This window comes from Mastigoproctus giganteus, chromosome 12 (assembly GCF_048544385.1).
Source record: "Mastigoproctus giganteus isolate SK-2022 chromosome 12, ASM4854438v1, whole genome shotgun sequence".
In the NCBI taxonomy this organism is placed as follows: Eukaryota; Metazoa; Arthropoda; class Arachnida; order Uropygi; family Thelyphonidae; genus Mastigoproctus; species Mastigoproctus giganteus.
In genome coordinates this window covers 132,990,739-133,017,724 of record NC_143586.1, presented here as the reverse complement: position 1 = coordinate 133,017,724, position 26,986 = coordinate 132,990,739, and the positions used below count along the sequence as shown (strand labels likewise).

The following is a 26,986-nucleotide window of genomic DNA, read 5'->3' as shown; positions in this document are numbered from 1 at the left end:
GCATTTGTCAATGTTAAACTCCAGTTGCCACTTCTCAGCCCATTTGCCCAACTTATCTAGATTCAATTGGAGTGGCATACTGTCATTACTGTCTTTACCAACCCTGCCAACCTTTGTATCAACTTGGACATTAAACCTGATATACCTTCATCAATATCATTGATAAATATACAAAACAACAATAGGCCCAACACTGAACCCTGGGGAACTCCACTAATAACATTTGTCCACAAAGAGCAGTGTCCATTGTTTACCAGTCTCTGTTGTTTCCCACTCAACCATCCCTTTAGCCATTGTAGCAGCTTACCCTTGATGACATACAGCGCCAATTGGTACAGCAGTTTTCCATGTGCAACAGTATCAAAAGCTTTTATGAAATCCAAGTATATGATATCAAAATTATTTTTAACATTCAGTTCCTTTGTGACCACATCATAGTAAGCAATCAAATTGGTCAGACCAGACCTCCCTTTGACAAACCCATGCTGTCTTAACTATTACTGCAATCTTGTATAGATGATCCTGCAGTGCTTCTTTAACCAGTGATTCCATTATTTTCCCTGGAACACAAGTTAAACTAACAGGTCTGTAGTTACTTGCGTCACCTTTTGAACCTCCTTTGTGAATTGGTGATACATTTGCACACCTCCAGTCCATGGGACCTCCCCTAAGTCCAAGGAAGCTCTTATAATTATGGCTAAGGGTTTGCTTACTTCGTTTGCTGCCTCCTTTAATATAACTGGATAGATCCTGTCCACCCCAGGTGCCTTCCTTATGTTTAACTTCAGCAATTTCTCCTCCACTTTGCTCTCAGTTATTACAAAATCACTTAGCTCCCTGTTAGGGCGCCTCCGTAGCCAGGTGGGCAGGAGCACCAGGGCATAACACACGCTTCTTGATAAGACCGGGGTTTGAGCCCGTGCCCACCAAATACGGAGGATGCGGAAAGGCCAGGGAATGACCACCGCATATCCCCGGAGCAATATGGTCTTAGTTGCTAATGCTCCTAAAAACCAAATAACAACAACAACAACAGCTCCCTGTTAGCGTTTGATAAACTTCTGGCACTCCCCTAACCCCGGGGGCTCACATCTGGTGAGTATGGGCTTGGCAAACCCAGGGTCCTGAGCTGGATATCATCATTCTTCTCTTTCTTGGTGGTTCCTTTCTACTTCTCTCTCTCTCTCTCAGGGTAGCTCGGGAATTTTTTTTTTTTTTTTTTTTGGCTGGTGCAGCATAAGCCTCAGGCTTCCTTGTACCATGTGGCTAATAATAATAATAATAATAACTCCTCACGTGTGAATGTAGATGCAAAATACTCATTCAGTTTATCAGCTACCTGAGCATAATCATCAATAGTCAACTCATCTATGTTAAATGGTCCAATCTGATTCATTCCTTTCCTTCTAGAGTTTACATAAGTAAAGAACTCCTTGCCGTTTTTCTTTGCATCCTTTGCCAAAGATTTCTCATAATCTGCCTTCGCCTGCCTAACCTCCTTTGTGACTTGATTACAGACTAGGTTGTACCTGCCATAGGCTTCCGTATTGCCTGATACTTTATATGCATCCCATACATTCTTCTTCTCTGCCACTAGCCTCATTAATTCATTTGATATCCATTTAGGCCTAAGTATTTCTTAGTTGGAATGAAAAGCCTTGTAGCCTCCAAAATTAAGTTCCTGAAGGCTTCCCATTTAGAATTCATTGATGTGGGACAACAAGCTAATTGGTCTGTAATTTCCAATTTCTGATTTATCACCTTTCTTATGCAGCAAAATATGATTGCATTATTCCACTTCTTAGGCATCATGCCTTCCCTAATGTATTTTGTGAATTGTCTTGCCAATTTTTGTGTCATGTTTCTTCCTCCAAATTTTAACAACTCTACAGTAACTTTATCTTCACATGCGGCTTTTTGATTCTTCATTTTCTTCGATGCATGTTCTTCCTCATCAGGAATGATATTGGGTATGTTGTATATGTTGCTAATTTGTGATCCATCTTCTCCACTGCTGACATCATACTCTTGCTCCTTATATAATACTTCATAGTAGTCTTCTGCTATTTGAATTATGTCTTCTCTGATAGTTATAAGTACACCATCACTATTCTTCAGATTTAGTATCAATTGTCTTTATGTATTACTGCTCATGACTGCTGATTTAAGTCCTTTATTTTCCCTTAATGTTTGTTCTCCTTTTCTTGTTTTAAATCTTCTTATGTCCTCTCTGAGCCTCTTTCTAATGGCTTTGCATAACTCAGTATACTCAATTTTGTCCTTGTCAGTGTTTCTTGACTAATTTTTTCTTCTTTGGATTTCTTGGGCTTTATCACTTTCAGAAAGTTGCATTCTTTGTCGACATCTCGGTCCTGAAAGGTCTGCAGAATTTGAAACTTTTCCTCAGCTCCAGTATATACTGCCCTTTCTGCTTTTCTGTTTTCTTAAAAACCTTCATATTATTTACTCTAGTCAGTTTTTTTTTTTTCCCTTTCTTTTTCTTACATCAATATCAAGTGTGCATCTTGCCATTCTGTGAACATTTCCAACATTTACCTTGTTCAGGAAGGTAACGTCATTCACAATATATCTTCTGTTAGTGAGGATGAAGTCATTTCACTAATTGTTAATCCATTTGGGCTCTTCCATGTCCACTTTCTGTTCACCCCTTTTTGAAAAAAAGTGTTCATCAGTGACATTTCTTGAGATTCTGCAAATTTCACAAGTCTTTTACCAGTTCCAAAATTTCCTATAGTTTTCATTTCTGTGCTGTGTTGTCCAACCTTAACATTGAGTTCCCCCATAATGATGGTGTAGTGAGTTTTCTGTTCATTTAGAAGTCTCTCAATTCCAGTGTACATTTCTTCATCCTCTTCATTGTTGTGACTCGATGTTAGCGCATATATCATTATAACCTTTAGTTTGTACCTCTTACAAATCCTGAGTAGTCTTGATACCCTTGGTGATGTACTTTTGAATTGCAAAATGTTGTTTTTAACATATTTATGGAACCAGAAAGTCAACTCCACCTTCACTCTTTTCACTGTTTCCATTAGTGTACTGCAGATTTCCACTTGATAAACTTGTGATTCGTTTCTTCTTCTTGTTTCAGCTAAGTCGATAATATTCCAATTTGCATTTTCTAATTCCTTTTCCAGCTCTAATATCCTATCTTCACTGATGAACAGTCTTACATTTTAACAGGCCAAGTTCAGTTTCCTTGCATGGCAGCCTGGTTATACCCAGAGATTCTTTGCATCCTCTTCTTCCACTCTGATTCCTTTCACTGCTGTAAGAGGGAGAGTGAAGCTGCTGGGGACTGAGGGCTATTTGTTTTGTCGTTTTGTCAGATTTAATAAAGTGCTGGAGGGATTGGTATTTTTCTCTTCACGCTGACCAAGCATCTTGAAGAGAACCACTCTACACGTTTGTTGCCACCAAACTGATGTAACAGGGCTTACCAACAAGAAGGTGTGCATGAGTGGATTTTAGGGAGGCAGGCCAACCAGACTTCTCCTAAATCTTCTAAAATAGAAAGATATTGGATCCATTAATGTTTTAGACTATCTGATAACACATAGAATGCCTGTTTCTCACCCCCACCCTCTAAGCCCCTAATATATAGAGTTATTGTTAATGTTTACATTCAGATTAGGTTAAAGGCTAAATGTGTTGTTTCCAGACAAGATAAATTTTAATTAACCAATTTAGCATTAGCATTAGCATTAGTAGAGGCATTTGATGCAAGAAAGCAAGCTTATGCAGCATCAGCCAAAAAAAAAAAAAAAAAAAACCCACTTCCACTTCACCCCTCTGTTCGTTCAAAATACCTGTCCAGCTGAGCCTTAAACTTATTTAGGCTATCAACCTCCACCACAAGGGATGGCAGTCTGTTCCACCAACCAACCACCCGCTGGCTAAAGGCAAATTTCCACGTTAAACCAAATTTGTCAATGATATATAGGAATTTTGCTAGCAGGGAAAAGGAGGTGATTGTCCCTCTGTATAAGGCAATGGTCAGGCCACGCCTTGAGTACTGCATACAGGTCTGGAGGCCTCATTTTAGGAAGGATGTAGATTTGCTTGAGTGTGTACAGAGAAGGGCAACAAGATTGGTGAGGGGAATGAAGGGATCCTCTTACCAAGAGAGGCTTAAGTTCTGCAAATTGCAGTGGCTGGAGACTAGGCACCTGCACAGTGATCTGATTGAGGTGTATAAGGCCTGGAATGGGTTGAGCACACTGAATTCTGATGGGATTCTTCCACTTGTTCAGATTACGAACCTAAGGGGGCATAAATTCAAATTAAGAAAGGACAGATGTAGAATAGATGTGCGGAAATTTTCCTTTAGCCACCGGGTGGTTAATTGCTGGAACAAACTTCTAACTGTTGATGTGGAAGTTGATAGGTTGAATAAATTTAAGGAGGAACTGGACAGGCATTTGGAGGGAATGGTGTGTTTTTTTTTTTTTTTTTTTGGCTGATGCTGCATAAGCTCATACACTACTACTATCAGTATTAAAAGAACATGAAATTTGACAGCTATCCATAGGCTCATCAATTAAGTATGTAACAGGCAACTAGATTCCCCACATTCATGAAAACGTGGTGCAAAAAGCAATGCTCCAGTCCAAAAATCAAGAGTTTTCTGATGCCATCATAGCATAATGAGGGCATGACAAACCACATTAATCTAGGTTTGCCATGTTGACCATCCAGCTTCTGACAATTCAGTGATCCCAATCCCTATCTTTGCTGTTTGGTTTCTTGCTAATGTTCACACATTTTTATAGTGCCTTCAGATTCCTGCACCAGTGATAACAGACATGTAATTGGATATCAGACATCCTACAGTGCTAATCAGTTTGAAATGCTAATCATTGATATTCATATACATCACAATTATGCATGCAACTCTGTATATTCTTTTTAGGTAGGACAATTTCAGTGACAAGCTGTGTGTGTGTGTGTGTGTGTGTGTGTGTGTGTGTGTGTGTGTGTGTGTGTGTGTGTGTGTGTGTGTGTGTGTGTGTGTGTGTGTGTCCACATTACGTATGTGATTATAATTTAGGAGAGCTGGTGTAGCTCATTCACTAGTTACAATCAAAGCAGGATTACAGAAAGTCAAGTTTTTTAAGAAAGTGCAATTTGTAAGAACATATATGTTAAAAGAAGGGATGAGGTATTTTTAAACTAGATGAGATATAGATATCTGTTTATTTCCAGTTGTAAATTATATTCAGATGTAAATTAGACATTTCACTGTATGTTCCCACCACTTTCACTAGGGATTGCTGTTGCTGCTACTTTATTTCTTCACTGTTACAAAAAACAGAGCAGCCAAAAGTTTGGCATAGAGATCTCTGTTTTCTCTGCCCTTCTGTTCCTTGTAACAGTAGTTACTGATGAAGTGGTAGGAGCATTCTACAAAATATCTGATTTCTGCCTCCATGTAATTTCTTACCAGAAATAAACAAATGTTTAGATCTCACATAGGTTAAAAGCACTTCATTCCTTCTTTTAATATATTGATGCTACCTGTGTGGTGTTCTTCCCAGAAAATTGTGCCAGCCGAGTGGCATTATGAAGTAACTGGGTGGGGAAGTGTAATACTTTGCAATATTATAAAATTTTCTGTTATTTATAAATGTGACTTAAGCAATCCAGAGCAAAAATTAATTGCATAATTTAACATTATATGCTTCTGTTGCATTGACTACAATCGCATAGTATGTTTGAATTAATATTGATCAAGATCAGTGAGCAGTACCATATGGTACCATGAGAATCGCTTAAATTTTAGCCGGGCAGTCAGTTAAATTCACCGGGCAGTGCCCCCATTTGTTAGGTCCTGGGGAGAACACTGTATGCTCTCACTTAAGTATTGTAAGAACACGTTATGATTTCCCATTGCCTTTAAACCCTTTAGTTGGCACGTAAAATCATATACCAAATATTGTCAGATAAGCACTGTGAGTTATTCCAGAGTGAACAGAATGATTTTCAAGTAAAGCCAGATCAAAATAACAAACAAAAATGGTTGGGGAGGGGTGAAATAATAAAAATAACCCCACTCGGCCAACAAGTAAGATTTAATATTTAATCACTTTTAAATGAAATATACAATGAGATTAATATCTGTTCTTTATTTGTAGATTGATTCTGTAACCCGTAAGGTGGATTCATACAGAATACTTAACTTGCAGCAGTTCATTGAACTCTATAAGATGCTGAAAGCATTTGTAAATACTAACCCTTTTTATTCAGAAGATTCCTTACTTGATCATACTGAAATAACAGAAAATCCTTCATCATCAACTAGTACAGCAGTTAAACAGCCGCTAGTATCTACATCTATGTTCCTAGACAGGTAAGCCTTGCTATTTATTCACAGTATTTATTTGCACTACAAATGTTTGTAGCTCAGTTTTAATAGTTAAGATGAGAATTTTACAGTTAATATCTGATTAAATTGATTTCAAAGACAATCTTGTGCTATTAAATCTGATGCATTGTTATCCACTGGAGGCATTCACAAAACATTCAGATTTTCTCCTAATTCTGAAAACTAAAGAAGAGTTTGCCTTTTGTTCAAAGTGTTCTTATTTTTAATGTTACTGGTTAATAATGAAATACAAATTTACTATTCTCTTGTGAGAGGGAAAGAAATATTCTTCATTTGGCTATCAGTATAGATTCATCAGATGTCAAGAACCTTTAAATAAAGGAACCACTGGCAAGCAGTGATCACAGTATATTATTCAAAGTATTCATTCAAAGAAATAACTACTGTCAAAGAAAAAGGGAAGGGTTTTTGTTTTCAAAATGGGAATTACATTGGTCTTAGACATCAAAGTTCTTTTCATTGGAAACAAATGATACTTTTAACAAATACAACTTCTGAAAGAGATATGCTCAACAAAGTTAATTCTGGAGGCTGCTAAATTTTTTTACTAATGAAAAGGTATATTATTCAAGGTTTAATAGACCAAAATGGTTGTTAAAAGAGCTGATGATCTTTTGTGGAAGAGAAGAGAAGAGAGAGAGAGAGATGTATGGGTTAAGTGTAAAATATCAGGAAGTCCAACAGTCGATAGAAATAACTGTAATATACTTAATCTCGGTGATTGGGAGGCAGATTATGAAAAGGTTAACAAATAATGCAAAGAATAGTAGCAGGGAATTCTTTGCTTATGTTAGCAGCAAATGGAAACGAGTCAGTCGTATTGGCCTTTGACTTACTTGATATTTGTAGTAAAAAAGTATTGGTGATACCGAACTGGTTGCTGATAAGCTGAATACACATTTTGCACCATATTCATATGTGAAAAGATTTTAAATTTGAAGATAGCCACAGCATAGTTAATACTAACTGAGAGTTGAATGATTTTACAATAACTAATAAATGACTAGAGTTTCAACAACAAGGTACTAGGAGCTGATAGAATCTATTTATATTGAAGGAAGTAGCAAATGAGATCATGCCTTTAGCTATTATAATGAAAGCATCTTTGGATTCAGGAAAAGTCCCGAGAAATGTGCAGTGAAGTGATTTCTCCTATTTAGAAGGTGGGTGAAAGGGTGAAAGAAGCAATTACAAACCTGTAAGTTTGGTTTTTGTGTTAGAGAAGATTATGGAATCCTTAGTTGAACTCTGTTGTTGGTATGAATGGGGAACTTAAAATAAAATCTATCTTCTGATATAACCACATAAATCAGTGAAGTTCATAACTAATCATTCTGATAAGAATACAATGGTAGCATATTTAGCAACCATATGTGCCCGAACTACTGTTAACTCAAAGTATTGTTACAATGCTCACATACTAACCACTCATCTACATCAAATGTATTTATGTTATTTCTCATCATATCCTTGCAGCTTACTTGCCATTAAGTGCAAATTCACACAGATGTTTACAATAAAGTTATTTCTCATTGAGATCCAAAAAAATAGACAACCACTCCTCAGCTTAGTACTTGTTTTCAAAAATGGAAAGTGAAAACACCCTTGCAGCAGCAAATGTCTTAAAACCCTAATTTAAGATTTAAGTACCATAAAATAAACTTTTATTGCAGTTTTCATTTGATTCCTTCCATGGACTAGCTTAGTAACTAGCAAGTAACTAATAAAATCTAATAATTTTAACTAGAATTGGAGCTGTTGAAGAAGAGACATCTGATTTAGAAGATTGCTGTATCTGCTTAGACCGAAAACCCGATGTCATGTTGCCTTGTTCTCATGCATTTTGTCTTCCATGCATTCTTCAGTGGTGAGTATAAACAGTGTAGCAAAATCTTAGTATGTTAAGTGAATAATTTATATAACATTGTTGAACGCATTCACTGCCTTAAAGCAAATACTGAGGTCACAGATTTTTAAAAATCTTGAATTCCTGGTTTTAGAGCCCATTCAAGCATGCAAAACAGCATGGATCTACTACCAGATAATGTAGAAGTTGGTCCTGATACCATCACCTCAGCAAACAAAACTGAAGATGTATCAGGTCCAACACCCCAGTACCTGTTAATTCATTCTAATATGGAGTAGCGCATAGCGAAAATGTTGCCCTTCATTATCCAGATGGATGTGGAAAGGTTAGCAGGCTCCCTTAAATCTTTTAAATGGTAGTGTTCTGGAGATATCACTCGTTGAAACAAAGTGAGCACTTAGAACAGCTCTTCTGAGCCATTTCTGTTGGGGGGGGGATTACAGTCAGTATAACAGCCCATAAGATGCTAAACCCATCCCTACTTCTACTTTACAGATAGAAGGCATTTGACATTAGATTAATACTGTAATTTTGTGATTGAACTTTGACATTATCATTCTTAGTGTATGAAATTTTTGGCTAACTGTTATCCTTGCAGCTATACACAACACCAAGTGCATGAATAATACACTCATGAGCCAAAACATTATGACCACCCCTGTTTATATAAGTGGACACATCCCACAGTACCTAGGAGTGATGTCACCAACCAGTGAAGTATATATAGTGATGTCACAGGTAGTGCCTGTCAGTTTATCAGTATGAAACTCATGCAATGGGAAAGGAAGGAACCTGATGGAGTTTGAACAGGGAATGATTTGCAGCACTAGGAAGGCTGGGGCAGCATCTCAGCAACAGCGGTCATTGTTGGCAGTTCAAGGGTTACTGCAATGAAGGTATGACAAGAATGGTCCAGAGAGGAAAACAACCTCAAGCCCCGAGTGCCAAGAATTAGTGATACAAGCATTCTAAAAGTGATAATCAGTGAGCTTGTATCTTGTGTATATTCTTTTGTTCTTTTTGAAGTTCTAAGCATTTATATATATATACATACTTACAATACATTCTAACTGTACATTTACTTCTGGGTAGCCATCATCAGTCACCCTCTGTGCTCCCACCCATACTTGATTTATCTCATCTGTGTAAAACATCTTAACCTCACTACAGTAAAATCTTGTCAATATGAACTCAGTTTATACAAAGTACTCATTTATATTAAGCATATATCATTCCCCAACGAAAGGATAAATCAACGAAACCGGCAAAATTACTTAACAAGTACAGGTCACTGTTCAAAAAAAGCCGTGAATTAGGGTTGAATTTGAAAGTGTCTGCAATTCTGCCCAGACACGATAGGAGGGAGTATATGATGAGAGCCCTGTTGATCAATTCGGACCTGGAAGGATTGTGCAAGGCTCAAGGGGTAGAATTTTTTCAGCCTGGTCTGTACTTGTTAACAGGAGAGACTGCTTCTACAGGGATGGGATACACTTAAATAGAAAGGGTGCAAGAATGTTTGCTGATGCCATCGAGGCAGTGTTAGGTGGGTCGGAAAACTGCTAGATTGGGGGGATACAAGGACTAATAGATTAACAGTAGCTACTGGCAGAGTTGAAAGTGATTCTTGCACTGCTTCTATTGGAATGAGCCGCAGCCTGGAAAATAAGATGCAGGATATTTCAGAGACTGCTGGGAATCATTGGGGTACAAGAAAACACATGGGTTGTGTTAGGGTAGCCAAGAAAAAGACCAGGTGCATGTACACTTGCGTGTACACCAATGTTAGGAGTTTAGTAAATAAATTTGATGAATTTGAGGTATTGCTCAAAACATCAAAGGCAGATAATGTGGAGATTTCAGAGACGTGGTGTCACATATAAGGAATGCAGAACTGGAATTTGGGGAGTACAATGTGTACAGAAAGGATAGACAGGATAGGAAGGGAGGAGGGGTTATGCTATTAGTTAAGAAACACATAAAATCCAAGGAAGTGAAGCCAGTCAACATCGCTGGACAGTGCAGTGTCGAGTCAGTTTGGTGTGACATAAGCATTGGGAGATCAAAATTGAGAGTAGGAGTGTGCTATAGGCCTAATGACTCTGATGAGTATAATAAAAAATTGTACAGGGAAATAGAGTGGGCCAGTAAATCAGAGAGTCTTATAATGGGGGATTTTAATTTCCCAGATATTGACTGGAATTTGGGGGCTGGTCACTCACACACTAGCCGACCGGGCTAGCCGAGTGGGTAAAGTACCTGCCCGGCAACCCAAAGGTCGCGGGTTCGATTCCCGCCTCGGGCTTGGATCAAAGTACTGCAAAAACCTTTGGAGGTGCAATATGGCCACAGAAGCCAATGCGCCAACAACTACCAAATCAAAAAAAAAAAAAAAAAAAAAAACTCGCACACTAGCAAGGCTTTTGTGGATTTATTGGATGATTGTTTTCTACATCAGCATGTTCGGGAGGCAACTAGAGGGAGTAATACTTTTGATTTGATTATCAGTAGTGATTCTTCATGCATTAAGAATCTGCAGGTAAATGAACCACTAGGTGGCAGTCATCACAGTGTTCTGAAGTGGGATTTACTCAAAGAGGTAACTACCATTAGGGGTAAAGGGGAAGGGTTATTGCTTTCGTAAAGGCGACACTACGATGGACTGAGACAGTATTTAAATTCTATACAGTGGGACCAACTGATGATGTTACCAACAGCAAATTCAAAATGGGAAGCATTCAAAGAACTTATCTTGGAAGCTACTAGGCTTTACATACCAACTAAGAAATATTGTTCAAGGTTTAGGCCTAAGTGATGTCAGATAAACTAATGAGACATATGGCAGAGAAGAAAAATGCATGGGATACATACAAATTAACACGTGACACAGAAGCCTATGATAGATACAAGTTGATCTGTAACCAAGTTACAAAGGAGGTTAGGCAGGCAAAGGCAGATTACGAGAAATCTTTGGCAAGGGATGCAAAGAAAAACAGCAAAGAGTTCTTTACTTATGTAAACTCTAGAAGGAAGGGGATGAATCAGATTGGTCCACTTGATATCGATGGGTCAACTGTTAATGATCCTGCTCAGGTAGCTAACAAACTAAATGAATATTTTGCATCTACATTCACACATGAAGAGTTATTCAGGAAGGGGAATGCCAGAGGTGTATTCAACTCTGGCAGTAAGCTAGAGAATCTTATAATAACTGAGAGTAAAGTGGAGGAGAAATTGTTGAAGAAAAATACAAGAAAGGCACCTGGGGTGGATGGGATCTATCCAGTTATAACCCTTAGCCGTAATTATGACAGCTTCCTTGGACTCAGGGGAAGTACCCATGTGCAAATGTGACCCCAATTCACAAAGGAGGATCAAAGGGTGACACAAGTAATTATAGACCTGTTAGTTTAACTTCTGTTCCCGGAAAATTAATGGAGGCACTGGTTAAAGAAGCACTGCAGGATCATCTAGACAAGACTTCAGTTATAGCTCAGACACAGCATGGTTTTGTTAAGGGGAAGTCTTGCCTGACCAATTTGATTGGATACTATGATGCAGTCACAAAAGAACTGGATGCAGGGAATAACTTTGATATTATATACTTGGATCTTAGAAAGGCTTTTGATACTGTTGCACATGGAAGACTGCAGCACAAATTGGAGCAGTGTGGCATTGGAGGCAAATTGCTGCTATGGATAAAGGGGTGGTTGAGTGGGAGAAGACAGAGAGTGGTAATCAATGGTCACTGCTCATCGTGGACTAATGTTATTAGTGGAGTCCCTCAGGGTTCAGTATTGGGTCCATTATTGTTTTCTGTATTTATAAATGATACTGATGATGGTATATCAAGCTAAATGTCAAGTTTGCAGACGATACAAAGGTTGGCAGGGTTGTCAAGGACACTACTGACACTATGCTACTGCAACAGGATCTGGAAAGGTTGAGCAGATGGGCTGAGAGGTGGCAAATGAAGTTTAACATTGACAAATGTAAACTACTACATATGGGAAACAGCAACCCCAGAGGAATGTATCAACTCTGTGGTACTACACTGACAGTGGTAGAGAATGAAAGTGACCTGGGGGTGGTTGTGCAGGCAGATATGAAGTTTGCCTTTAGCCAGCGGATGGTTGGTTGGTGGAACAGACTTCCATCCCTTGTCGTGGAGGTTGATAGCCTGAATAAGTTTAAGGCTCAGCTGGACAGGTATTTCGAACGAACAGAGGGGTGAAGTGGAAGTGGTTATTTTTTATTTATTTTTATTTTTTTTTTGGCTGATGCTGCATAAGCTTGCTTTCTTGCATCAAATGCCTCTACTAATGCTAATGCTAATCTTTTAATCTTTAATCTTTATTGTATACAAACATGGTATATATACAATAGACCCTTCACAGCAACAATGCCAGGGGTTTTACATTGGTTGGTGGACAATAGCCTTGGGGGAACGGGGCTCACATCGAAGTTCGGGCTCATCCCCCAGAGCCAACAATAAAATAGAATCAGTGTCAGATTATTTACAGGACATTTTATGCTTTTGACAGTATTTACCATGAAATAATAAAGATATTCATATTTACATTATGTTATATTAATATTTATATTCATAAAGATATTCTTGACTTTATTTACAACACATTCATAAAGACATCGTGCTTTGAACATTATTATGCTGCCCTTATTAATGTACACTTTGCCTGGCCAAGGTCAGGCTCTTAAGGATCTGTCTTCGGTACCTCCGATCCTTCACAAACCTACAGAGGTCGCCATCAATTGAAACAATTGTGGGGAGCATCTCCCTGGGGAGAAAGCGGTCGCTAAGCGATAGTCTGTTATAGTGAGCGTGGGAGCTGACCTCAGTCCGGGTAGAGGGATCCTCCAGCCACACAGTTCCCAGATGCTTGGCTCCGAGACCATTCCGGTTGTCATCTTGACAGTGAGAACAAGGCGTTTTTTAAATACAAGATCTGGAAGTCGGGCAAAGTGAAGTGACGTCGCCATCGCAGTTGTCCTTTGCTGGGGTGGACGACGTTTTTGCGTGATCCAACGAAGGAGCCAGTATTCGGCGGAGTACACGCGCTTGATGTTGGTAGGGGCCGCGGACCCCCAAATTTCCGAGGCATACAGTACGACGGAGTATACTGAGGTGTATATGTATCGACGAGTCACATCAGATCCCTAACGTGGAGCAGTTGTTGTTTTGTGGTCCAGCGCATTTGACAGAATTTTGCTGTGAGCTTGTCAATGTTCAGGTTGAAGCTCAGTTTATAGTCGAAGACGACTCCCAAGTCTGTATGCATCTTGACCACTGGGAAGGGAATGCCGCCTAGAGAGGCTTGGATTTCAGTGGGCTGGCGCTTCAGAGAAAAGACAATTTGTGCTGATTTGGCAGGGTTAATGAGGAGGCCAAATTGATGGAGATAGGATCCTAAGTTATGTAACTTTTCATTTATTAAAAAGTCTATCATTTAACTAATGATAGACTTTTCAATGTAAATATATTCGTTTATTACAAAATTCAGTTAATATGTCTTACAAAGTTTGTTTTCACCCTGTGAGAAATAAATATTGTTATTTTGTATGTTTAATGCACATACAAAACACTTGGCACAATCATCTGATTATTGCTCCTATTATTGTCTTTGGCCACCTGCTTCCTGAAGGATGACACTGTTAGAATTTACTTTTGTATAAGCAAAACCAGTTTATGCTATCCGCAATGTAAGTGCACCCTGAAAATTAACTGTGAAGGATGAGCTGTTAAATTAACAAAAGAATAAAAACAGTTTTTCTAAGTTTATATATACTCCCTCATTCTCCACTGGAATAAGGTCACTTGCAAGCAATTGTTACACCAGTTCAAAAAGTCTTTTGCTACAGTATAATCTATTTTTTTTTTTTGCCATTTTTATCTGAGCTAATATCTTTTTTGGAACTTGTGTCTTTCAATTAATTTAAGGTTTATTTATATTAAATCTCATCTAACAGTGTTATGGTGACAAAACATAAATGGACAGAATTAAGCCTGGAAATAAAACTGAAAATTATATGATAGGCTGATAGGATGGAACAAAGCAAAACGGACATTGCCAAGGAATACATCTATCCCTTTACCTACTTTATCTACAATACTAAAAAACTAAAAAAAATTTAAGTGTGTGACACTGGTGCAGCGACCAAACAACAGGAAACAAATTCATGGTGCAAAACACGAGGAGCTTGAAACAAAACTTTTCGAGTGGTACCAACAAATGCATCATCTAATTTGCCAATATCAGATCTGATTTTGCAAGATAAGGCAAATTATCTAGCTCAGCAACATAGAATTAGCAACTTCAAATGCAGCAGTGCTGGCTCCAAAGATTTAAAGACAGGAATAACTTGGTTTTGTGAAATGTTTGTGGCGATTCTGGATTAGTCAACAAAAAAAAAGGCTGCAGACTGGTTGTGTTCTGTATGGTCCATTCTTGAAAAATATGAGGCAAAGGATATTTTTAATCTTGACAAGACAGGTTTATTTTATAATTTGCTCTTTGAGGGGAATCTTGTCTTGGTGGAAAATTAAGTAAACAAAGATTCACTGTTCTGTTCTGCTGCAATTCAGGTGGCAGTACAAAACTACACCCACTTGTGACTGGTAAGTTTTCCAAGACAAAATGTTTTAAAGAAGTTAACCAACTTCCATGTGATTATGAGGCCAATAGAAGTGGTTGGCTTACAGTCAAAGTTTTTCAATCTTGGTTAACAAAAGTGGACAGAAGAATAGCTTCAGAAAAAAGGAACATTTTGATGATTCTAGATCATTGTACAGCACATTCTGCCAAGACATTAAGTTGACAAACTTATGGTTGTTGTTTTTACCTCCCAATACCACCAGTTTTATGCAGTCATTGGATCGAGGCATTATTTATCACCTCAAGAGAGCATATAGAACTTGCCTGGTAAGGTACTTGATCCTCAGCATAGAAGGAGGGAAAAATTTGCAGCTAAATTGGAATGTTTTGGATGCAATCCGTAATCTTGTTATTGCTTGGGACAGTATTGCATCAAGCATAATTATTAACTGCTTCAGAAAGAGTGGCTTTGAGAGAATATCATTGAAAAACATATTCCAGCAGACAAATGTGATAGCAACATTGAGGAATGGAAGAATTTGAAGGAGCATATGGATTTTGTTGGAAAATTTGAAGAGTTTGTGAAGGTGGATGATGGAGCAACAGTGAAAGTGATAAAGCACGCACGCACACACACACACACACACACACACACACACACTGCCATCTAAAAAAGATGCCCAAAATGCATTCAGCATAATAGAGAATATATTGGCCTGCAGTAACGTTGATAAAGAAACAACTATTGCATTTGATAATGTTTATGCTGTAGTTAAAAATGTATATAGGACAAAAACTGTGCAAATAACATTGGATTTCTTTCTTTAAATTAGATTAATTTATTAAAAAGTTAATGGTTGTTTTATATTAGGATTGTAATTCTTTTTACTGTGATACTAAAGTATTGTAATATCAAAATATATACTGTACAATATTTTCATTCCTGTTAATATCTTTTCTCTTAGTTTATCTTACAAATAAAATAAAGCCTTTAAAAAATGTGTTATTGATATTAATGTATTGTTAGACAAGGCTTTTGTTTTTATTATTTTATTTTATAATTTAAATTAATTAATTTTTTCATTTATTTTTGATATTATTATTTATTATTATTATTGGATATATGTTATGTACCAAAAGAATATTTTCTAAAATTTTGACACTTTTGGGAGATCTTGTTACTACAAAACGTGAAAATTTAGGTTCCCTGAACTTTGTATTAATGAGATTAGACTGTAATACTAAAAGTTATTTTAAGTACCAGTATCTAATACAGATGAGTCACACTTCTTTGCTTGCAAATCATGCAAACAAGCAACCTTATGTGGCATCAGGAAAAAAAAAAAATCCCATTTCACCTATCCATCCCCTCCAGTAGTTTGTGTAGTTTTCCCTTGAAATTATTCAAACTATCCACTTCCACAACAATGAATGGCAGCTTGTACCAGCAATCAATCACTCATTGACTGAAATCAAACTTTCACACATCTATTCTGCAACTATCTTTTTTCAATTTGAATATTTCCCTTCATGTGCATAGTCTGCATATGAGGAAGAATCCCATCAGCATTCATTTTGCTCAAGGCATTTAAAGCCTCAATATCTCAGTCAGATCACCTTGCAGGTGTCTAGTGTCCGGATGCTTCTAATTGCAGAACTTGAGCTTTTTTTGGTAAGAGAACCCTTTTGTTCCCTCCACCAATCTCATTTCCCTTCCCTGTACCCATTCCAGAAGTTCTAAATCCTTCCTGAAATGAGGTCTCTAGCCTTGTATGCAGTAATCAAAATGTGGCCTGATCATTGCCTTATAGATTAGAATAATCATCTCCTTATCTTTGTTAGCAAAATTCCTGTATATCATTGACAAAAACCCCATAAGCTGTCCTGGCTGCCTGTTTGTACTGCTCAGAGAACTTTATATCTGACTGCATAATTATCCCCAGGTACTATTAATTTTACACTATCCTAAGTGTAGTAGCATACAATTGGAATGTTTCTCTGGGATTACTGCTGCCCATATGGAGCACCTTGCACTTGTTAATGTTAAACTTCAATTGCCATTTCTTAGCCCATCTACCTAATTTTTCTAGATCTTGTTGGAGCAGCATACCGTCAATACTAACATTAACTACCGTGCTAACCTTTTACTATCCTGCTCATAATTTTTCATTCAGGGAAGACACAGGTAATCCCTGTGTCTTCCCTGAATGACAAGTTACGAGTACCATAATTACGAGAGTACCTTTGGATTCAGGGAAGATCCACAGGGATCTTCCCCGAATCCGAAGATACTCTCATAATTATGGCTAAGCTGCCTCCTTTGATATAATTGGATAGATGCCATCCAGTCCAGTGCCTTTTTAATGTTTAACTTCGACAATTCTCTTCCACTTTACTCTATTATTACAAAATTATTTAGATCCCTATTAGAGTTTTATAAACCTCTAGCATCCACTTCCCTAAAGAATTTCTCTTGTATGAATGTAGATGCAAAATACTGATTCAGCCTGTCAGAAACTTTTGCAGAATCATCAACAGCTAAATTATAGTTATTAAGTGGACCAATGTGATCCCCCCTCCCAGTGCATTTTTCTTCTCTGCCACAAGTCTCATGGCGCCTCCGTAGCCAGGTGGGAAGGAGCAGCAGTGCATAGCATACGCTTCTTGATTAAACCGGGGTTCGAGCCTGTCACCACCAAATACGGAGCATGTGGAAAGGTCAGAGAATGACCACCGCATATCCCGGAGCAATATGGCCTTAGATGCTAATGCTCCTAAAAACCAAATAACCAATAACGAGTCTCATTAGTTCGTCTGATATCCATTTAGTATATATATGAATATATACTATATGGATATAAGATATATACAGGGTGTTTCAGTTAAACGTTTCAGAACTTCTAAGAGGGGTAGGGTACATCCTGACAACTCGAAATCATATAGCAATGTGGGGTCGGAAATGCTTTCCTGAAGCGGTGTTGTACACAGAAGCACCATAAAGAAAAGAGACCGTAAGTGAGAAATCGTTTTAATAATACATGAAAAGAAGCAAAAGGTACATGGATTAAAGTAAGTGTTCGAAGTTTCTTCCACGGGCTACAATGCAGGCCTCACAACTCCGACGCATGGACATCCGAACATTCTGGAATACTCCAGGCGAATTTCGAATTTCTTCGGCAGCTACTGCGATTCTTGCAACCAGCTCCTCAGCATTGTCAACAGGGGTGTCATAAACTAGCGATTTCATATGACCCCAGAAATAAAAATCAAGACATGATAGGTCGGGTGACCGAGCAGGCCAACGCACGGGACCACCACGTCCGATCCACTGTTGACCAAACGTGACATCCAGGTAGTTACGAACATCTCCGCTATAATGGGCAGGGGCTCCATCGTGTTGGAACCACATTGTCTGTTGCGTCGATGCAGAAATCTGTTCATCTCTCAAAAGTTGTGGCAATACTTGCTGCAGAAAGATCAAGTAGATAGGTCCGGTTAGACGACACGGTAACAGGTAAGGTCCGATGAGGTGATCTCGCAGGCCAACGCACGGGACGTGGTGGTCCCGTGCGTTGGCCTGCTCGGTCACCCGACCTATCATGTCTTGATTTTTATTTCTGGGGTCATATGAAATCGCTAGTTTATGACACCCTGTTGACAATGCTGAGGAGATGGTTGCAAGAATCGCAGTAGCTGCCGAAGAAATTCGAAATTCGCCTGGAGTATTCCAGAATGTTCGGATGTCCATGCGTCGGAGATGTGAGGCGTGCATTGTAGCCCGTGGAAGAAACTTCGAACACTTACTTTAATCCATGTACCTTTTGCTTCTTTTCATGTATTATTAAAACGATTTCTCACTTACGGTCTCTTTTCTTTATGGTGCTTCTGTGTACAACACCGCTTCAGGAAAGCATTTCCGACCCCACATTGCTATATGATTTCGAGTTGTCAGGATGTACCCTACCCCTCTTAGAAGTTCTGAAACGTTTAACTGAAACACCCTGTATATATCTTAGTTGACTAGTATACCTTGAATAGTATTTCTTAGTTGGTATGAAAAGCCTAAATAACCATAGCTCCTTATGGTTATTTCCCAGAATTCTTCCCATTTAGAATTTGTTTTTGGTAACATCTTAGTTGGTCTCACTGTATAGAATTTAAAAACTGTCTGAGACCACTGTAGCCTGCTTTACAAAAGCAAAAACCCTTCCCTTACCTTAGATGGTAGTTACATCTTTAAGTAAATGCCACATCAATATACTGTGATCACTGCTACCCAGCAGTTCTTTTATCTGCAGATTCTTATTGCATGAAGAATCACTGATCATAATCATTTCAAAAATTGACTGATTATGACATATAAACAATGATAAATACAATGATTATGAAATTATGACTTATTTTTTCTTTAAATACTTTTTAACTGAAATTTTATTAATATAATAGGTCTTTGAAAATTGAATGTTAGTTATGGACTAAATGATGTAATCCCAATAGGGTCAAAGAGTGTTAACATCCTGCTGCACAATCAGCTTTAACCAACCAAGCCTAATAAAAAAAAAAAAAAAAAAAAAAAGTATCATTTTCAAAAAGCATGTGTAACATCTTCAAAAAAAAAATTGCACTGTTGGAATTAATGGACTTTGCATCCCATTTCATCTTGTCAGGACAATGGTGCTTCTCACTCAAAAAATGAGACATCTTTTGTTTACACAAAACTAATTTCTAACAAGTCAGTGCCATCCTTTGGGAAGAAGGGAGACAGGTGGCTGTGGGCAATAATCGGATCGCTCTGCCAAGATTTGTATTATACATACCAAATGACAATATTTATTTCTCACGGGGTGAAAAAGAACTTTGTAATACATAGTAACCGAATTTTGTAATAAACAAATATATTTACATATAAAAGCCTATCCTTTCGCATGGGAATGGTATGTGCTTCATATAAATGAGTACTTTGTATAAATCAAGTTTGTATTAATGAGATTTTACTGTACCAACCTAATATGTAGTGAATAATACTGCTTATGTTGATAACAATAGTTGAATTATAGTATTAGTAGGTAAGATTAAAAATTCTGTAATTACAATATTTTTTATTGATACACATATACCAATTAAAAAAAACTAAGTTATTTTATTGATATAATTAAGAACAATTATAAACAGTTACAGAACAATTAAATTAAAGAATTACACGAATTTATCTAATAGTGACTGTCTTATTTATTTTTTTTTTTTTTTCCAGAACAGTTCACTAATAAAATTTTTATACATTTATTTATAAAATTCACTGTGTGTTGTACACCAAGTCACAAAATGTGAGGAGCCCCTTGCATTTTGGCAACTGTCAGAGGATCATCAATTTTATTGGCATTTGTGAACACAGCTTCTCCTTATCTCTTAGATTAGCAGAAACCTGAATATTGTGATCTGTTGTCATCCAAGCTTCAAAGATCATTTGCAGTCATATAAAGCAGTCTATCCACAACTTCCTCAGCTTCTCCCAAATTATGCCAATCTTCATTGTCTGCTGTTGAAATCACCCCCCCCCCAGCATATAATTAAAATAATTCTGAATTGTGCTTAAGACTTTGCTCCCATGATGTTACTAAAATGTGTATCATTAGCATTCGGTTTTTGCACATCCTCCATAAGATTCTATAGATTATTTTCTAATATTCTATTGAATATTAGAAAATATTCTATAGAAATGAACTTTAAAAATTTCTATAAATATTCTATAGAAATGAACTTTAAAAATATTCTATAGAAATGAAAGTAATGAACTATAATTCTCAGTGTTACTTCTCTGATCTCATGGTTTGTGATGCATTTGCAGGTAGAAAAATAACCTTAATCCTCAGTAGTGCATTAACACATGCTATGTAGTTGTAAATAATTTTGTGTTTCTACACATACCCATATCAGTAACAAATCATTAAAGATCATCACTAATGTCCAGTTATTCGCATTTGAGCAGTAGTCAGCAGGTAATTTAATTACACCCTTAAAACCTTGGGTTACTGATCCCTAAGAGTTTTTCTTTGCTATATCCTAGGGCAACAAGATTAGTGAATGGAAAAAAGGGTTGCTCTTACAAAGAAAGGCTTAAGTTTTGCAAATTACAGTGTCTGGAGACTAGGCACCTGCAAGGTGATCTGATTGAGGTGTATAAAGCCTAGAATGGTTTGAGCATGCTCAGTGCTGATGGGATTCTTCCTCTTGCTTAGAATAATCGCCTGAGAAGACAAATTCAAATTGAGGAAAGACAGTTATAGGATAGATGTGCGGAAGTTTGTCTTTAGCCAGCGAGTGGTTGATTGCTGGAACAAACTTCCATCTGTCATTGTAGAAGTTGATAGTTTAAACAGATTCAAGGCAGAACTAGACAAACATTTGGAGTGAATGGATGGGTGAAATGAGAAGGGAGTATGTATCTTTTTTTTTTTTTTTTTTTTTTGTTGGGTGATCCTATATAAGCTTGCTAATGCTAATATGTTCCCTTGGATTTTTGTATCCTTTGCACCCTCATTTTTTAACAAATCAGTATGCTCAGGCAGGGCATGACAGTATAAAGCCCAGTTTATAAACATCATCAGGTGAATTCAGCAATAATTTTGGGCCATTCTTCTGAAATCCAAATTTCTTCAGATGAAACATCTATAGCTTTTTCCCCACCATGAATAGTTTTTTTTCTGTTTGTTCCAACAATTAATGCTCCATCTGTTGCAACAAAACTGTTTTCCCCCATTTTTTTCAGTTAATTCTTCTGCTTTCTGATGCATCATTTGTTAATTTACACAAATATCTTGCTCATTCATTCCGCTATATTTCTGCTTGCATTTTAAGTTAATATTTTTTGCTCAGTTCTTTAAAATTTTACACAAAAGAGGTTAGAAAAATTTTAATTGCCTACATTGTTTCATTTTGATACTTATAGCATTTTGAAACTGCTGTCTTCTCATGTTAAATCTTTAGTTTCTTCGCCACTTCTGCCATGAGAAAGGAGATTTAATCTTAATATGAAAAAAAATTTAATTTCAGGGATCAAAATCTTTAATGAAATAACGATGGTGACAGACTAAAAAAAGAAAAGCACATGACAACTTAAGTACTTGTTATTTTCTGATTTTTTTTTTTATGATGTACCTTCGTGTTGTGGCTTAACCTATGAGTGGGTAACCTGATTGCCATATATCAAAAAAAAACTAAATTATTAATTATAATGAATGGTGCATTTTAATCTCTTTTTTTTTTAAATCAGTTTGAATGGGAACTTGATGTCTTGATAACACTATGCAATTGATAATGTTAACCAAGATTATAATAAGTGGCACCTGTGAAGATGGCACTTTAAATAATGATATAATTAAAAAGTTTATATTTATTTTTACAATATTAGGAATGATCAAGAAATTAACTGTAATGACTAATTTTACAGCTGAATGCTTGAAGTACTGTTGATTATCTATTAAGATTCTTAGCAAAGCTTACTATCTTAGTACTCACCTCTAGATCCGTATTGGTTAGTGTTAAATTTAAATAAAGGAAAGTAAAGAGAGTAAAAGTAAAAGTTTCCAATTATATTAATAGATTAATTAATTTAAAAGCATGTCTCTAGGAAGAGGAAGTGAACCAATTTTTCTGGTTGTCATTTGTAAAATTATATGAAGAAAATTTGCATATTCAAAAACCAAGAGCTGGACGAGAAGCTTTCAATGTCCATCATCAATTGGTGAATCACATGAGTTGTAAGTGTTGATTTATAGCATCGCGTTAAGTTGTAAGTGTTGATTTATAGCATCGTGTTAAGTTGTAAGTGTTGATTTATAGCATTTTCAATCCACATCAGGATGAAGGCCTCTTCAGCAACTTTCCATGTTTTGAGCACTGGCCAACCATTTACTACCCACAAATTCATGAAATTCATCTATCCCTCTCCGCCTTTGTCTTCCAGGTTTTCTTCTAGCTCCTCTTGGGTACCATTCTGTTATTTTATTAGTCCATCTGTCATCATGTCTTCGAGCTATGTGTCCTGCCCAAGACCATTTTAGTTCTTTAGTTTTGATAAGAATGTCCTTTACTTGAGTTTGCTGACTAATCCATGTGTTTCTCTTCTTATCTAACAGTCTGATTCCCAATATAATTCGTTCCATTCTTCGCTGTGTAGTTCTCAGCTTCTCTTCCATTCTTTTGGTGAGTGCCCAAGTTTCACTTCCATAAGTCATGGTGGGGAGTATACATTGATTCATTATTTTACGTTTCAGACAAACTGGGATATTGCTCTTCAGTATGTGACTATATTTCCTGAATGCTATCCATCCAAAATTTATTCTTCTCTTGACTTCCAGCCATTTATCATTATTACAGCTAATAACTTGTCCCAGATAAGTATATGACTCCACCTTTTCAATTACTGCTCCTTCAATCATTATTTCCCTTTCTGTGGCATACTTGTTCATCATTACTTTTGTTTTAGCCATATTCATCTTTAGTCCAAAATCCTTACTAACTGTGCATAACTGATTAAGATTTTCCTCTAATTCTTTGGGATCGTGGCTTATGACCACAATGTCATCTGCAAATCATAAATGGTTTAGGTACTCTCCGTTCACATTGACTCCTTTCTGCGACCAGTCTAATCTTTTGAAAGCTTCCTCAAGGGCAGCAGTGAACAGCTTCGGAGATATTGTGTCTCCTTGTCGAACTCCTTTCTTGATTTTAAATATCCTACTGTCTTTGTCTAGTCTAATAAAGGAGGTAGCATTCTCATATATTTTCTTCAAAATCATAATATGTGGGTATCTATGCTTTGTCTTTCCAGTGCCCGAAACATTGCCTTATGCTGTATGGAGTCAAATGCCTTTTCATAATCCACAAATGCCAGGCATAATGGTGTTTTATATTCATTTGCTTTCTCCATTAGCTGTGATATTATGTGAAGGTAATCCATAGTTGAGAATCCTGTCCTAAAGCCAGCTTGCTCTTTCGGTTGATTCTCATCAAGTATTCTTTCTAATCTGTTAGTAATGACCCTTGTGAACAACTTGTAGATGTGATATAACAAGCTAATTGGTCTATAATTTCCAATTTCCGATTTATCTCCTTTATTATGCAGCAAAACTATGATTGCATTATTCCACTGCTTAGGTTTCACACCTTTTCTAATGCACTTTGTGAAGAGCCTTACCAGTTTTTGTGTTATGTCTCTTCCTCCCAATTTTAACAACTCTACAGTAACTTCATCTTCCCCCGGGGCTTTCTGATTCTTCATTTTCTTCAATGCATGTTCTACCTCATCAGGAAGAATATTGAGTATGTCGTATGTGTTGCTAATTTGCAATCCATCTTCCCCACTGCTGGTATCATTCCCTCGCTCCTTGTATAATTCTCTATAGTAGTCTTCTGCTATTTGAATTATGCCTTCTCTGCTGTTTACAAGTACACCATCGCTATTCTTCAGTTTCAGTATCATTTGTCTTTCTGTATTACTGCTCATGGCTGCTGATTTAAATCCTTTGTTTTCCCTTAATGCTTGTTCTACGTTTCTTGTGTTAAATCTTCTTATGTCCTCTCTGAGTCTCTTTCTAATGGCTTTGCATAACTCAGTATACTCAATTTTCTCCCTGTCAGTGTTTTTCTTGCTCTTCATTTGTCGTCTTTGGTTCATCATGACAAGTGTTTCTTGACTAATTTTTTCTTCTTTGGATTTCTGTTTCCCTATAGGTTTCTTGGGCTTTATCACTTTCAAAAAGTTGTAATATTCCTCGTCGATATCTTGGTCCTGAGCAGTCTGCAGAAGCTCATACTTGTTCTTAAGTTCCAGTACATACTGCTTTTTCTCCTCTTCTGTTATCTCAAAGACCTTTGTATTATTTACTCGAGTCAGTTTTTTCCTTTCCTTTCCTACATCTATATCAAGTGTACATCTTACCATTCTGTGATCACTTCCAACATTTACCTTATTCAGGATGGTAAAATCATTCACAATATATCTTCTGTTAGTGAGGACGAAGTTGATTTCATTAGTTGTTAATCCATTTGGACTCTTCCATGTCCACTTTCTGTTCACCCTTTTCTTGAAAAAAGTGTTCATTTCTGACAATCCTTGAGATTCTCCAAATTCCACAAGTCTTTCGCCTCTTTCATTTCTTTCACCAATTCCAAAATTTCCTATAGTTCCCCTTTTTGCGCTGTTTTCTCTTTTTCCAACCTTAGCATTGAAGTCCCCCATAATAATAGTGTAGTGGGTTTTCTGCTCATCTAGAAGACTCAATTTCGGTGTACATTTCTTCAACCTCTTCATCATCATGGCTCGCTGTTGGTGCATAAATCATTATAACATTTAGTTTGTACCTCTTAGAAATTGTGAGTATTAATCTTGACACCCTTGGTGATGTACTTTTGAATTCCAAAATGTTGTTTTTTAAATCTTTATGGACCAGAAAGCCAACTCCACCTTCACTCCTTTCACTGTTTCCATTGGTGTACAGCAGATTTCCACTTGATAAACTTATAAGTGAAATGATAAACTTCATTTCTTCTTCTTGTTTCAGCCAAACCGATGATATTCCAATTCACATTTTCTAATTCCTTTTCCAGCTCTAATATCCTGTCTTCACCGATGAGTGATCTTACGTTGTAACCGGCCAAGTTCAGTTTTCGTGCATGGCAGCCTGGTCGTACCCAGAGATTCTTAGCACTCTTTGCTTCCACTCTGACTCTCTCACTGCCGTAAGAGGGAGAGTGAAAGCCGCTGGGGACTGAGGGCCATTTGTTTTGTCGTGCTGTTATATGCTGGAGGGTTTGGTCTTTTCCTCTTCATGCTGACCAGGTGTCTTGAAGAGAACCACTCTACATGTTCATTGCCACCTAAGTGACGTAACAGGGCTTACCATCGAGAAGGTGTGCATGAGTGGATTTTAGGGAGGCAGGCCAACCGGACTTCTCTTAAATCTTTTGTAATAGAAAGATATTGGATCCATCAGTGTTTTAGACTGAGTGTCTGATAACACACAGGATACCCTCTAAGCCCCTGGTGCATTACGTTACACGTGGAAATTTGATTCGGCAATGATTCTATCACCAATATGGCAGCTCACACGAATCAAATTTCCATGTGTTTAACGTAATGCATCCTGGGTACCACGATACTATAAATCAACACTTACAACTCATGTCATTCACCAACTGATAACGGACATTGAAAGCTTCTCGTCCAGCTCTTGGTTTTTCAACACGCGAATCTTCTTCATATAATTTTATAAATGACAACCAGGAAAAAGTGGTGCACTTCCTCTTCCTAGAGACCATGTTTTTAAATTAATTAATCTATTAATATAATTGGAAACTTTTACTTTTATTCTCTTTACTTTCCTTTATGTAAATTTAACCCTAACCAATACGGATCTAGAGGTGTGTACTAAGATAAGCTTTGCTAAGAATCTTAATTACCTGTAATTTGATCTATTATCTGGAAATAGTCTTTGTTCAATTAATTTTTGAATTTCCTGACACTGTGAAAATGTTTTCTACTGTTTTTTTTTTTTTTTTTTCTATTTTTTATTTATTTATTTATTGCTGACTATGTTTTACAGGAAAGAAACATTCAGTGATCAGTGTCCAATCTGTAGAGAAAATATAGATCTTGGAGATGATTCTTGGGTGGTACCGCAAACACCAAATAGTTGTGAAATGGAGGAAGAAATGCAACAGGCAATTGAAGGAATGTCTAATAAAGTATCTAGATTTGGTAGTTGTGCTGAAAAATCTGATAATAAAGTTACCCTCCTAGTCCCATCAAAAAAATACTCTGAAAAATAATGGAGCTCTGTGAAAAAATTTTCTAATCATTTATATACTCATTCATATAATTTATATACGATTTTTTTGAAAACTATATTTAAAAATATTTTCTTTGATTAATATGAAAATTGTTTCAAAACCTATTTGTGATAAATTCACTCAACTCAAAATCAGTGTCCATTATTTTAGGACTTTCGTTTAGTGTACTATAATCAAAACTTAATGGCAAAAACCACCAAAACAACCAACCAAACCAGATACTAACTCAAAGATCAAAATAGGCTGTTT

General features: G+C 36.9%; 1 protein-coding gene across 4 annotated transcripts in view; it reads left to right on the top strand.

The window, feature by feature from the left end:
• Window positions 1-26,774, top strand: part of LOC150077438 (RING finger protein 141-like) — a 123,529-nt gene extending 96,755 nt beyond the window's left edge. For all 4 annotated transcript variants that reach the window (XM_090386861.1, XM_090386862.1, XM_090386859.1 and 1 more), the window contains exons 4-6: window positions 6,156-6,370; window positions 8,154-8,273; window positions 26,491-26,774. In XM_090386861.1, the coding sequence (XP_090242987.1) occupies window positions 6,156-6,370; window positions 8,154-8,273; window positions 26,491-26,716 (561 nt within the window). In that variant the 3' untranslated portion in view covers window positions 26,717-26,774. The remainder of the gene's footprint in view (window positions 1-6,155; window positions 6,371-8,153; window positions 8,274-26,490) is intronic.
• Window positions 26,775-26,986: the final 212 nt, after the last annotated feature.